Source organism: Vicugna pacos, chromosome 10 (genome assembly GCF_048564905.1).
Source record: "Vicugna pacos chromosome 10, VicPac4, whole genome shotgun sequence".
Classification (NCBI taxonomy): domain Eukaryota; kingdom Metazoa; phylum Chordata; class Mammalia; order Artiodactyla; family Camelidae; genus Vicugna; species Vicugna pacos.
In genome coordinates, this window is record NC_132996.1 from 28,260,985 (window position 1) to 28,276,201 (window position 15,217).

The window sequence follows — 15,217 nt, forward strand, 5'->3', positions numbered from 1 at the left end:
AGATCTTTAGGTTATTATGGCAGCTGTGACCTTTTGGGTTGGCTACCACACCACCAAGAAACATGTGAAAGCACACACTAGTGCAACAGACCCCCAGCAAGGGGTGCTCCTTTTCCAGATGGTGTTACTCTCTGGGGTTGGATGGTTAGTAAGCAAGTTGCAGGTAGGAAAGGGCATTCTCCTTGGTTAATTGCAAGGGCAATCATGCAGTTCTGCCAGCTATGCCGATTGTTTTGTGCGTGTTTCAGCCTGTCAATAAACAGAGTTGTGGCTGGACTGGCCCTTACAGTTCTTATTATGATTGCAAGACACCTTGCAGCAGTAAGCACCAGGAAATTTTGAAAAAATAAAGGTCTGCTTACAGGAAATTACACAGCACACCTGGGACATAGAGCAACCAAGTGGAGAGAAGGAGAAAGAATGTGTGGGTTTGGGGTTCTGCTTTTACTGGGGTTGAGGGTGGGGACCTAGGGTTTCACAGGCTCACTCTTTATTGATGAATTTAAAACATATGAGCAGGAAATTAAAGTGTGGGAAGAGAAAAAAAAACAAATGGCCCAAATGGTCAGTATTGAGATCAATCAATACCTCTAAAACAAAGGAGCCTCAGTTCCAGGAGAAGGCCTGGCTCTTTATCTAGCAGTTTGTTTATTCAGAGTATCCTTTGTTTTAGCCACCTTGATAATCAAAGCTTAAGTCAGGCACTTTATTATGAAAAATAAACAAAAATTGTCAGAGTTTATACTACAAGGGGGAAATGTTCCAGGCAGAAGGAACAGTAAGTCCAAAGGCCCTGAAGCAGACATGTACTCAGTACATTCCAGGAACAAACAGCAAGGAGACCAGTGCGACTGGTGAGCAGGAAGCGGGGTGCATGGCAGGGGTGTGTGATCCAGACCAGAACCTAGAATGCTCCATTAGTCAGATTGGGTAAGGACTTGAGCTTTTACTCTGAATGCAATGGAAATTTTTTTCCAACTCACTGATTTAAAAACAGATTCTAGGAAGAATGGAAAGCAAGCAAAGGACATAAAGGTCTATTTTGAACAGCACAGGTTCAAGGCGACCATAACTTGAACCAGGAGTAGGTGGTGGCAGAGGAAGCGGTGAGAAGGGTGGGAATCTGGATATAACTTGAGGGGAGCGCTAATGAGATTTGCTGATGGCTTGGATATTGGGTGTGGGAGAAAAGGAGGAATTAGGATGACTGCAAGGCATTTTGGTCTGAGTGATTGGAATAGTGTGTGGCCACTTGCTGAGATGAGATGGAGTAGGGCTGGAGGGGGCTGGGCAAAAAAGAATTTTGTATTTGAGGTAAGTAGTGGATTCATGAGATACGTAGTATGTAGAATCTCTAGGGCCTGGGGACTTTTGGGGTGTGGGGAGAGGCAAAGAGATCAGGGACAAAAATGACTGTCAGGTTGCTGGTTTATGGACTGGGGAGACGTTGCACCATTTTCTGAGATGACGATAGGGGAGGCACTGGCTGGTCCTGCGGCAGGAAAGCTGGGTAGCAGCTGCTGGAAGTGATGCTGATTCCAGTCTAGAATCTTCCCCCACTTCCTCCTTGCTTGCTCCTTCTCTGGGAATCTGTTCAAATGTCTGCTTACTAATGAATCTTTTCCTGACCACCTCCTCTTGAATGTGGTGTCACCACCCTGTGTGCTCCATTGCCTTCCTTCGCTTTATTCTTTTTCACCATGTTTATCATCATCTGATATTACTGCCTGTTTACATGATTGTTCCCACCTCTTCAAAGTGAAAGTCATGAGAACAAGGATTTGTGTCCATTTTGTTCCCAACTTAGAACAGTGCCAGGTGTATAGTGAGTCTCAGGGAACATTTGTGCTCTGAATGAATGGTGAATGTTGAGGAGGGGCCGGAATGATCTCTAGGAGCTCCTCTCATTTTGATTTATTTGAGACTGCCCCTAGTTTGGATGCAATGAATCTTGGTGAAACTGCCCTGGTTCCAAAGGTTGAGGACAGAAGGGACAATGGCAGAAGAGAGCAGGGAGCTGGAGTGAGGCAGAAGTTTTAGAGCCTCAATTTCTCCACCTGTAAAATAGAGAGAAATGTAAAATGATGTATGACTTCCCCAAGGGGCTATGAGTGAGGATTGGTTGTGGGAGAGTGGGAGAAAGATTTGGATCAAGGTTCCTGGAGTGCAGAGTTGGGGGTGCAGGTAAAGATAGTCGAGACAGTACATATTTGCTATTCAGTAATAAAGGGTGTTTTCTGTGAAAGATTGGTTGTCACTGGGGTGGGAGGAGGTTGGCCTGCCTGGAAAAGCCCAGGAAATGGAAGGAAAGGGCAGAGCAGGGGTTGGGGACAGTTAGGTCCTGGGGCTGTGACTACCTGTGACAAGATTGGGTGAGTTTGGGAGCTGGAGTGGTCAGGAACTAACTCCCTGGTCTCTACTCAACGTTCCTCGCTCCATGAGAACACCACCAGGAGAGGCTGCAGGGAGTGCAGGGCAGGACGGAGGCTGTTATTTTCTGGAAGAGAAGATTGAGGCCTAGGTGGGTAAAGGATGATACCTGTGCCCATGTCCTAATCCAGAATCTGTGAATGTTACTTTGTATGGCAAAAGGGACTTCGCTGATGTGATGAAGGTACAGATCTTGAGATAAAAGAGATTATCCTGGACGATCTGGATGGGCCGATATAATCACAAGGGTCCTTATAAGAGAGAGGCTGGAGACGAGAGAATGAAGTAGAAGATACAAAGGTGGAAGATAGAGGTTAGAGTGATACAAGAAAGGTGCCACCAGCACAAGCATGCAGGTGGTCTTGGGGAGCTGGAAAAGGCAAGGAAGTGGAGCTTTTCTGAAGCTTCCAGGAGGAATACAGTCCTATTGAAACCTTGATTTTAGACTTCTGATTTCCAGAACTGTAAGTGAATATATCCATGTTGTTTTAAGCTACAACATTTGTGGTAGTTTGTTATAGCAGCCATAAGAAACTAATGCAGACTCAGGGTCACCTCGGGGGTTGGATGGACTTGGAGCTGGACTAGAACCCTGTTAGTCCAGCTCTCTCAGATGGAGTCTCCTCACTCCGTCTATGTTTCAGCCAAGGCCTCCAGGTCACTGTGCAGCTCCCTGGGCAGTAACTAGAGCCTCATCACATGTATTATTTCATTTGACCCTGACAAGAGCCCTGTGGGGAAGACAGTCCCCTTGTATGTAGGGAAACTAAGGTTCAGAGGTGAAGTGACTAGGCTAAGGTCAGAACACACAATGAGAAATCAATGTACTAGATCCAAGACCCAAGTCCTCTGCTCTTCCCTGAAGACTACAGGTGTGGCATATGTCCAGTATATTTTGGTCTGTCATTCATTTATTCATTCAGCAAATATTTACTGAACATCAGGTGATGCCTGGGCACTGTGCTCAGTGTTGAGGATCCATTGGTGAACACTCATGACGTCCAGAAACTAGGAAGAGAGACACAATTTAAACAAATAATCATACAATTAAATATATAACTAAAATTAAGTGATATTTGCACAACCACATTCATAGCAGCATTATCCACAATAGCCAAAAGGTGAAAGCACACCAAGTGTCCCTCAGTGGATGAATGGATAGATAAAATGCAATTTACACAAACAATGGAAAATCATTCAACTATAAAAAGGAAGTAAATTCTGACACATGTTACAATATGAATGCAACTTAAAGACATGCTAAGTGAAATAAGAGTCACAAAAGGACACATACTGTATGATTCCACTTATGTGAGGTACCTAAAGTGGTCAGATTCATAGAAACAGAAAGTAAAATGGTGGTTGCGGAGGCTGGGGGGGTGGGGAGCAGGGGGATTTTTTTTTTAATTGAAGTGCAGTCAGTTACAATGTGTCAACTTCTGGTGTACAGCACAATGTCCCAGTCATGCATATACATATATATATCTGCTTTCATATTCTTTTTCATTAAAGGTTATTATAATATATTGAATATAGTTCCCTGTGCTATACAGAAGAAACTTTTTAAAAAATCTATTTTTATATATAGTAGCTAACACTTGCAAATTTCAAACAGGGGGAATTATTATTTAATGGGTGCAGAATTCCAGTATGGGAAGATGAAGAAGTTCTAGAGGTAGATGGTGGTGATGGTTCCATATCAATGTGAATGTACTTAAATGCCACTGAACTATAGACAAAAATGGTTAAAATGGTAAAATTTATGTTATGTATATTTTACCATAAAGAATATATATGTGTGTGTGTGTGTGTGTGTATACATTAGGCAACGTGCTGTAGGAGGAGATGTCTGGGAAGTGTGTAAGAAGAACTAACCTGACCTAGGCCTGGCGGGAGGGCCTCTCTGAGACTAACAGAAGGAAGGAGCTGGCCCATTGGAGAAAGGGTACAACGTTCCAGGCAGATGGAAGCATTGTGCAAAGGTCCTGAGGCAGGAAGTGTTTTTGTGGCTCTGAAGAACAGCAAAGCTATTGGGATGTGATTGGGGTGCAGAAAGCAAGGGGGAGGTTGGCTCCAGGTGAAGGTGAACAGAAAGTCAGGGCCAGATCTTGTTTGACAAGGATTTAAGCTCACAGTGTAATAGCAGTGGGCAGCCAGGCAAAGGTTTCTGAAACTATGTGAGGTTCAGAGTGGGTACAAGAAGCTAATTGGTTATTGCAGTGGCCTGAGTTACAAGGGGGTGACAGTCAGGACTAGAGTGCTGCATAGAGATGGAGGCAAGTGATGTGGCAGATGTTGTTACTGAGTCCAAGCTCGTACTGCTCACTGCACAGCAGGCCAATAAATCGAAAGATGAATAAATTGAGTTATTGGGGTAAGGTGACTTTATTCAGAAAGCCAGCAGATCGAGAAGATGGTGGACTGGTGTCTCCTGAAAACCATTTTACCCGAATTAGAATTCAGGCTACTTTTATACTAAAAGGGAGGGGGTGTAGTTGGCTGTTGCAAACTTCTTGGTGTCAGAATCCTTTGTTCTTGCAGCTGTCCATGTAGGTCAGGTCATGATGTTCCTGTAAACTTCCAACAAGACAAATGCTGGGGGAAGGGACAGCTCAAGTGGTAGAGCACATGGTTAGCATATACAGGGTCCTGGGTTCAATCCCCAGTATCTACTCTAAAAATAAATATATAAGTAAACCTAATTACTGCCCCCACAAAAGACAAGTGTTATTCTCTGTTCTGCAACTTTTTATCTCTATATAAATGGAAAAGTGTTATGCCTTTAAATGTCAGAGCCTTGAGAATGGGCTATCTTGTATATTTTGGACATAGGCAACATTCTTAACTTGTAGCAAAAGGAATAGAATACAAAGGCCTTAAAGGAAAAGAAACAGATCCAATATGGAGTCAGATTTTTTTCCTCTGTATTATAGTGGGAGCAAGAGAGAGATGTCAGGGAACCAGGGTCTCTGAGTTTCCAGCAGCTGCAGAAAGGTGGCTGGTTGCTTCCCACTGAGTCCATTCTCCAAAATGGTGTCTGCTCAACAGATTTTTTAAAAAATTAATTTATTCTAAAAATTGTGGTAACATATGCATAATATAAAACTTACCATTTTTAAGTGTACAGTTCAGTGAACAATCACCACTATCCACTTCCAGAACTTTTTTTTATCTTCCCTAACTAGAACTCTGCACCTGTTAAACACAGCTCCTACTACCCACTCCCTGCCAGCCCCTGCAACCACCATTCTGCGTTCTGTCCATGAACTGGCCTTCTCAGTACTCTCAGTATAGGTACCTCATATAAGTGAGACCATACAGTCTTTGTCCTTTTGTGACTGGCTTATTTCACTTAGTGTGATGTCCTCAAGGTTCATTTGTGTTGTGTTCTAGACTGTTTTTTAAAAGTTGGTATAAAGGTTGGTAAAACTATGATGTAAAGACTGAAAGAGTAGAGTGAAGGCAAGGCTATGATAAATTTGGTCAGAGGGTGAGGGCTTTGCTCTATGCCTTCTCACAACAAACAAGGAGCAGACTTTAGGACTGCACTCACCCCCACAGCACACCCCTGAAGGCTCATTGCTCTCAGCCTCCAAAGAGAGCCTGAGGACCTCTCTGGGTCTCCCTGCCTAGGTCTGTCTGAGGGTGTATGACAGTGTGATCTGGCATCTCTCTAGGTATGAAGGCATTTGCCTGTGTACTAGTTTTCTGTTGGTGCCATAACAAATTACCGCACATTTCTTGACTTAAAATGTTACCGAGTCCAAACTCATTCTGCTCACCACCCGACAGGCCAATAAATCAGGAGACAAGGTGTTGGGGCAAGGACCTTATTTGGAAAGCCAGCAGGCTGAGATGATGGCAGACTAATGTCCTGGAGAACCATCTTCCTCAAGTGAGAATCTAGGCTCCTTTTATACTAAAAAGGGGAGGGGTTGTGGTTGGTTGTTGCAAATTTCTTGGTGTCAGAATCCTTTGTTCTTGCAGCTGTCCACGTGGTCAGGTCAAGATGTCCCTGTAAACCTCCAACAAGACAAATGTTATTTTCTTTTCTGCAACTTTTTATCTTCATATGAATGGGAAAGTGTTGTACACTTAAAGGTCAGAGCCTTGAGAATGGACTGTCCTGTATATTTCAGGATATAGGCAACATCCTTTTACAAAAGGTACAGAACTAGCATGACTAAGCATGGAAAACTGAGCATGGGGTTAGAGCTAAAGGAATAGATCTAATATGGAATCAGATTTGTTCTTCCCTACTACTGTTGCAGCAAAGTGTGTTACAGCTCAGTGTTACAGCTCAGTGTTATAGCTCAGTTGTGATAGCAACCTGGATCTGGGCAAGAGACCAAGCAGCACTCGGAAGGTTGGAGAACTCAGATTTATTATGCCAGCAGGCCCAGAGGAGTTAACACTACAAGCTCTGGACCCCGTCTGTAGGTTTACACAGGCTTTTATAGGATACCAGTTTAGACTTTGCAACATTTTGCAACATCATATGCAAATAAGGTATAACAAAAGTGACTGATTAGGAACAAGCTTTGTAGAAATGGACCAATCAGGAGTGAGGAACATGGACCAATCAGGAGTAAGAGAAATGGACCAATCAGGAGTTAGCTCAGGGAACCAATAGAATCTTAGGGGTAAGTTCCGCTTTCCTAGAAGTAAGTTGTTTCAGAGTTTAAAAAGTGAAATAATGCCGCTGGGCCAGGGAACCAAATGGTGCTGGCAGGAGGGTAGTGGCCCTGCCTGGGGGTCTTGCCATCTTTTTCATGGGGCTTCCCATCTCACTACAAAACAGCACACATGTATTATCTTACAGTTGTATAAGTTAAAGTCCAACATGGGTCTCACTGGGCTACCATCAGGATGTCAGCAGGGCTATATTCCTTTCTGGAGGCTCTAGACCAAAGATCAGTTTCCTTGCCTTTTCCAGCTTCTAGAGCTGCCTGCATTCCCTGGCTCATGGTGCCTTCCTCTGTCTTCAGAGTTAGCAGTGTGGCATCTCCCTGACTCTTCTTCCTTCCTCACATTGTTCTTTTTTTCTGACCAAAGCTGGGAAAGATTCTCCCATTTTAAGGACTCATATAAATAGATTGGGTCCACCTGGATAATCTGGGCTACACTCCTCATTCAAAGGTCCTTAATCTTAATCACATCTGCAAAGTCCCTTTTACCATGTAAGATAACATGTTTACAGGTTCTGGGACTAGGACATGGATATATTTGGGGGGCCTTTATTCTACCTAGCACCCCTGTGTGTGCTGGGAATGTGTGATGGTGACTGTATGTGCATGCCTATGTAGTTTGTGTCCCCTCAGCCTTTGCCTCCAACACAGGGGGTTTCTCTTCCCACCTTTTGTTTGTTTTTAGTTTGTTCAGAATGAGGAAGCCTTAGCTTTGGTAAGCAAATATATGCAAACCCCCATGCAAGTAGGGGCCTGGCTGGAGGACCCCTCCTAGGGCTGGCTTTTTAGGGACTTGGAAGAGATTCCATGAAGATCACTTCTAACTCATGCATCCATCCTAAACTCAGAATCAAGCCCAGGAGAGGCCCCAGTGACAGTTTCCTAACTAGAAAATAAATGAGGAGTTGAGTTGAAATGGCCTTGTGACATACAAGGCCCATAAAGTAGAAACAAAATGATAAACCAAGAACACCAAGATTTTTTTTTCAGAGTATCAGGGAAACCGCAGGTATGGAAACAACTTGCTGACATCAGGAAGGCAGGTGCATCGAGGGACTAAAATGACTGACAGTGAACTTTAAATCCACCACATGTTACATATGGACCTGCCTTGTGGTCTCCAGCAAGTCAGCGATAGAGCCACGGTAAGAGCTGGGATGCCTGGTTTCCATCCCATCCACTCCATCTCCAAGCCACCAAAGCCCCACCCAATCTGAGTCCCCGTAACATTCTTTCTCATCTCTCTATCCCCAGACAGCTAGTTCCACCCAAAAGGATTCTCATTGTTCTCCGAATACATCATCTGCTTTTAACTCTATGCCCTTGCATGCCATATGCCTTTTCCTGCATCACCTTCTCCCATTTATCTAACAGGTTAACTCCTACTCATCTCTCAAGGCCCATTCAAATGTCTCCTTCCCTGGAACAAAGACTAAATTCAGTTTATACAGAACCTATACGTCTTCCCTTCCTCTGTGCTCTCATAACACTCTCTATATACAGTGATTTTAACATTTATTACCCTCTTCTATAATTGTATATAATTGTCTTAGTCTTCACTAGGCTATATTTTTTTCTAGGACAGGAATTATTCCTGCTTCATCTCTCTGCCCCCAGGGCCTATTAAGTGTCTGGCACTTGGGTGGCACTCAATAAGTTTTGACTAAATGGTAGAACAAATGAAGGAATATGAGGAAATTTCTTAACCTGTCAGAGTCTTAGTTTATTATTTTTCTTAGTTTATTAGAAAAAAAGTCAAACACTTGGCAAGGGTAAATGATGGATAATGAATGTAAAGCAGATGGCACCTTCACTGACCCAGTTGCCTGAGCCAAAAATAGGGAATCACCCCAAATTTCCACATCTTCCTCTCCCTTTTCCCCCTCCCCCCAGTCACCATGACTTGTTGAACCTGGCTGAGGATGTAGGTCAGAAACTGTAGGTTAGTGGCCAGAGCTGTCAGGAAGGATGGAGGCAAAGGGTGGATCCTGAGTGAAATGATATGTAATGAAAAAAAGAAGGGGGAGAGACTAACAGGGATGCAGCCCACAGGAGGAACAGATAAGAGATCTAGGAGATGGAGTGGTCAAGCTGGGTCCTGAGGATATAGAAACCACTCAGTCTGTGCCCTCAAGGACCTCATGGTCGACTGAGGAAACAAATAGAAACAATTTTATACAGACCTCCACTGTAGTGCAGCACTATCTCCTTCCTGATACCCCTTCTTTACTTGGCTTCCATGAAATCACCCAACTTCCCTGGCTTTCTCCTTACCTTTTTGCCTTCCTCCTCAGTCTAGTTTGCTGCTTCTCCTGGTTTCTTCAGATTCTGAATTTTGAAGGAAACAATTTTCCATCTACACTCACTCCTTTGGGGATCTCATCCAGTCTCATGGCTTTAAACACCACCTCTGTGCTGATGACTCCCAAATTGATATTTCCAGTCTTGTTCTCTCCCTTGACCTTCAAATCTATATGCCCTGCTGCCCCCTCAACATGCCAACTCTAATGGACATCTCAAACTTAAAGGGTGTCTAATGGATACCCCAGAATGAACTCCAGAAAGTTCCTCCCAAACCAGCACCTCCCTTGTCTTTCCAACTGATCTCCCGCTTCGGCCATTGTCCCCACTGAATCTGTTCTTCACAAAACAGCCAGAGTAACGCTCTTAAAATGTAAATCAAATTGTGTGGATTCTCTGCTCAAAACTCTTCACAGGATCCTCAACATGGGGTGAAAGCCATAGTCCTTATTGAGTTCTGACCACCTGTACTATCTGGCCCTAGTCTGTCCTCATCTCCTCCCATTCTCCCCTTAGAACATTATGCTTCAGCCATTCTAGGCCCTTTACACTTACTCTTTCCTTGATGTTCTTTCCTAAATATCAGAATAGGGCTCCCTTTCTTTTTTTCTTCAGATCTTTTACTCAAAAGTCACCTTCCCAGTAAGGTCTTCCTTGGCTCCCCCTAACTAAAATAAAACATCTTCCCTGCCAACATTTTATTTCCACTTCTCTGATTTATTTATTCTCTTTAGTATTTACTGCAATCTTAAGACTATACATTTTATTTACCTATCTTTATCTCTCATTAAAATGGAATCACCACAAGGAGAGAGGTTTTTGGGTTTTTTTTCGGTTTTGTTTGTTTACTGTTGAATATCCTCTACTTATAATAGTGGCAGGCCTATAGTAAGGTACTAAATTGGTATTGTGTTGTAGGACACACAGCAGGTCAGTGCACAGACAGTAAAAGAATTTACCAAAGACCACAAGGAGTTAAGAACAAAGGTAAAGTTTAATAGATACGCTGCTACAGGCAACAGCAGACCACACAGATGAGAGGTGCCTGTGTGAGGACTGAGGGTGAACATGCAGGGTCTTTTATTGGGGGGAAGGAGCTGTGAACACAAGGCTGCATGATCAATTCATGCACAAGCACCTGATTGGTTATAAGATCTGTTGGGGGCTACTCTGAGTAATGGGATTTATGGCTCTGCTAATGGAGGATGTGAGGCCTATCCACCTAGGGCATTTGAGATTAGCCATTTTCTGGGGGTGGTTAATTTTGTTATGGTAAACACACATTGAGGGAAGATGTTTTTATCTTTAAAGAAATGCAGGTATATGGAGAGAGTGGGGAGTGGGGTTTAAAGGTGCCAGTCTGCTTCAGACACACGGAGAGCCCTGGAGCAGGCTGGACAGGGTCTTATGATTTTAGAGCAGCTTCAGAGAGTGCCAACTAGCTCCACATTTTGGTTGAATGAATGAATGAAAAGGGTGGACATTTCCAAGAGGCAAATTTTACTAATAAAAAACTTTGAACAATCAAGAACAGCTTGGCAACATTTACAGCCAATATGCACAGTACACTACCTCTTAAACATGTTACTTCATCAGCCCAGGATAGGAGGAAGGCTGGGCAGAGATTATGATACTGGTTGAAAAGGAAACTGAGTCTTATGCAGAAAAGGAATTTATTAAAAGTCACACATCTGTTCGGGGCAGGATTGGAACTGTGGGTGACTGCTGGCCCTGAAAGAGGCTGGTGGTTGATGGCGCGTAATGGAGGTTGGGTTGAAGGACTCCCGTTGCCAGAAAATCATAAGGATCTCTGAAGGAGAAGCTGAGTCAGAGGTTACTAGAACAGAGGCATCAACAAAGGAGTGGGAGAGATATGAGGAGGCTGACTACTAAGCAGATTTGGCCCAGGCCTGGAGAGGGCAGCTGAATTCCCCAGCAGCAGAATGCCGCGCCTGAAACTGAGTGATTAATCACTCAAGCCCTTATAAAATGTCGAATGCAGAACTGGACAATCTTAAGAGACTAGCGAGTCCATTACAGGTCTGTAGAGTCTGCCTTCCCCTCTGGACTGTTAAGTCTTTGCGGGGTAGTGGCCATGTTCCTAGATTTAACCCCAGCTTCTACCAGGGCCTGGAATATGAAATATGGTATTTATATATATATAAAAATATATATAATTTGTTGAAGGCATACGTAAATCCATATATGCTTCCAAACGGGAAACTGAGAGCGAGAGAGGACAGACAAGAGGGGCATTCAAAATCACGCAGCGAGTCTGGGGTAGAAGTAGCCTAATTTTCCCGGGACACAGCAGGACAAACAGTTCTAGTACTGAAGCTGGCTAACCCCGAATATTTTTCAGGAGGGATTGCTAAGCAACTACTGCCTGGAGACAGAGGGGCGGGGCCGTTGGGGCGGGGCCAGGCTGGAGCGGCCGATTGGCTGAGACCCAAGGCGGGGCCAATAGAGCACGCGCGCCAAATTTCCAACCAACACGTAACAAACGTATGTAACGTCACATCCGGTCTGGTGGGCGGGAGTGGGAAACAATAGAAAACCAAAGACGCATGCGTTTAGCGTGTTCCGGATTCTGGTGGGTTCTTCCGCTCAGGCAGAGGGAAGTGCTTCCGGGTCGCCGCCGGCTACAGCCTCCCGGCGTGGTAAGTACAGAAGCAAAGCCTCGGCTGTTGTCCCCTTACCCGTTCCTTCCTCCCCTCCCTAAAGAAACCCTGTTCCCCTGACCCACCTCCTCAGGAGCTCCCTGTTCAGACTTCCTTTAACATTAAAGAGCTCCAGCTCATTGGCCGTTTCCTCGAGACTAAGCCCCACCCCGTCACACAAGATCCGTCACTCATTGGTGTCTCTTCCTGTCACCCTACATTCCTTCCAGTTAATTGGCCTTACTCTAGCCCCGCTCCTTTAGCGATTAGCAGCCTTATAAGGGCAAATGCCTGCCCGAATCCCGCCCCTGTCTTCTTCCGGTTGGTCAATTCCAAGGTTATTATCATAATAAGCAAAGAAAGGGAGGTGGCTTTGCGGCAAGGAATTGGGCTTTCCGAGCCTTGTTCTCTGGCCCCTCAGTACTTCTGGGACGTTAGGGTGGGTGTTGCTATTCCTATTAAACAGGCCGGGAAGCTGAGGTTCACGGAAGGGCAGCGGCTGGCCCCGGATCGGTCCAAGTTAGGGCAAAAGCAGAACTAGACATAGATCCCCTTCTGCTCATTTCTGGTGTCCCGCCTTGGGTCTGGTTCCCGCGGGAGTTCTATGCCCCAACTCAACTATGTGACCTAGAGCCCGTCGCCTGGGCCTCAGTTTTCCTATGGGTTGAAAGGTTTTAATTCACATTGTCTGGGACCTTACTGCTCAGCCCCCTGAGCTGCTTAATCCAAGCTGAAGTTACTTGTTCTCTCGCATATTAGTTCGTCCATTCAATTTTTCCATCTACTTATTTATCCGTTTACTCATGCCTTTAGAATGTCTTACTGAGCTACTGTTGTACTGGTTAACACCTCCGAGCGCGCCCTAACCCATCATGGCCCCTACACCCCCTCACAATTTGTAGTTCATTAGAAAGGTGGTTAGTGTGCTAAATTTCTGACACTGGTTGGGCATGCTGTGGAGCATCATAGACAAGCAAAAAGGAGGTCTCATGTTTGGAGGAGGTAGATAAGAGTTTCAGCAGAGTCCTGCCATCTTTAATTTTGTGGAATTTTATAATGCCAGTCTGCATCCTGGATTCCTCTCTCTACATTTGGCTTCCTTTCTTCGCTCCTTGACGAGCTTACAAACAGCTTTACTTATTCATAAAGTAAATTATTTATCAGAATAAAAGTGAAGTAGTGTAATTGTTATTATCCCCCATTTTACAGATGAGGAAACTGAGGCTCAGAGAGGTTAAATGATTTGGCCAAGGTCAAACAGCTAGTAAGTGGCGGAGCCAGGACTCAAACTCAGGTCTATCTGATTCCCACAGGGAAGAGCTGCTTCCCCACTACCTTCCACTCCACCCCATCCCCAGACTAAACTGTAACCAAATAAAACCAAAACCAAACACTTCTAAGACCTGAATTCACTTGACCCTTTCCCTCAGTCTAGAAGCCATGTCCACCTTGTTCCCCTCACTCTTCCCCCGTGTGACTGAGACACTGTGGTTTAATCTGGATCGACCCTGTGTGGAGGAGACAGAACTGCAGCAGCAAGAACAGCAGCATCAGGCCTGGGTGAGTGAGGATGCAGAACTATGATGGAGCTTCAGTCAAGTGCCACCTCATCACTGGCCATGACCCCACCTTACTCTGGAGACCTGCACTGGGAAGAATCAGGCTGGGAGCTGGGGGCTTAGGTTCTCACCTTTGTGTTGTCCTAATTTGCTAGGGGGACCATGGGACCTCTAGGCCAGATTGGAGCTGAGGCTCTTTACCCTAAAGCATAGGAAATAATAATTTTGACTGTTTATTGAGAACCTAGCAGATACCATGTTCTGGACTGATAGTCTCTCACTTCATCCTCACCATAATCTTATGAGGAAACCAAGGCCCAGAAAGTTTATAAGTTTATGTAATTGGATCAAGTTCATAAGCCAGTGGTAGATAACAAGAGAAAAAGGGATTGAATTTTCCTGAGAACAGGAAGGAAGCTTCTCCTCCACACTTGTGGGTTTTCTTGGGGGCAGGATGAGCCAGTCCATTGCCCCTGACCTGCCTCCCTTAGGCCCTGCCCTTGCTCTCCTCCCTCTTTGGCACAGCTCCAGAGCATCGCAGAGAAGGACAACAATCTGGTACCTATTGGCAAGCCAGCCTCAGAGGTGAGTGGCTCCAGCTGGTGGGGATAGGTGGGGCTAGGTGGGTCCCAGGTGGACTAGGGCTCTGCTCTAATTCTGAAGGTCTAGACTCTGACTCTAGAGCAGTCATGGTTCCTCAGCTCTGGGTAGAGGCCAGAAAGGGGAAGCAGAGGGGGTGGGCACTGGGCTCAGCACTAAGGTCCAGGTGGTGTGCACCACCCTGCTAGACTCCAGTGGGACAGGTTTGGGGAGTGGGGCTCATTCGTTGGTCCCAGGGAGAGGCTCCAGGTGGGCCAATCCTGGAACTGGTCCAGGCCTACTTGTAGAACCTACAGGCTCTTCCCTGCCTCACCAGCACTATGATGATGAGGAAGAGGAAGATGAAGATGATGACGAAGATAGTGAAGAGGACTCAGAGGATGATGAGGACATGCAGGACATGGATGAGATGAATGACTACAATGAGTCACCTGATGATGGAGAGGTCAATGAGGTAGGTAGGCATGTTGGGGAGGGCCTCTGCTCCTGGGCCCCTAACCCTGCCCTAACTGGCAGCCAAAGGATATAGAAACCCTGGATCAAACCAGGGGCAGGATCTGGGGCTGGTTGGGTGGCTGAGGCCCCTCCCCACCCACACCCAGCCTCCTCTCCAGGTGGACATGGAGGGCAATGAACAGGATCAGGATCAGTGGATGATCTAGGTAGACAAGGCAGGGTGGTCTCCAGGAGATTCCAGGCCAGCCCGGCCTACCCTGGACCCCTGAAGAACCAGCTGATCACCCTCCAGTGCCTGAAAGCTCACCCCTGAGCACTCATCAGCTGCTGCCAGGACCTGGTCTCCAAGGCCCCTCCCAGGCCATCAGTCTGCCCCTGAATCCTCAGGGCCTGAGCCCACTCCATCTTTCTGGCCAGCACCTCACCCCTTGATTTCCATATCTAATCTCTTTTTAATTCTCTTTAATAAAGACACAGGACTGATTTTTTTCCCCCCATGTCTATTCCCTGTTTCTTGGTGGAA

The 15,217-nt window shown here is 45.5% G+C and overlaps 1 protein-coding gene across 10 annotated transcripts in view; it reads left to right on the top strand.

Annotated features, from left to right (window-relative positions):
• The window catches only part of ANAPC15 (anaphase promoting complex subunit 15), a 72,186-nt gene extending 56,995 nt beyond the window's left edge, over window positions 1–15,191 (top strand). For 2 of the 10 annotated variants that reach the window (XM_072969324.1, XM_072969323.1), the window contains exons 3-6: window positions 13,515–13,639; window positions 14,164–14,223; window positions 14,555–14,692; window positions 14,841–15,191. In XM_072969324.1, coding sequence (XP_072825425.1) covers window positions 13,515–13,639; window positions 14,164–14,223; window positions 14,555–14,692; window positions 14,841–14,900 — 383 coding nt within the window. In that variant the 3' untranslated portion in view covers window positions 14,901–15,191. Of the gene's footprint in view, window positions 1–11,921; window positions 12,080–12,432; window positions 12,519–13,509; window positions 13,640–14,163; window positions 14,224–14,554; window positions 14,693–14,840 lie in introns of those variants that run through there. The other 8 variants (XM_072969326.1, XM_006203381.4, XM_072969329.1 and 5 more) reach the window with 8 other exon arrangements.
• The last annotated feature ends 26 nt before the right edge of the window (window positions 15,192–15,217 follow it).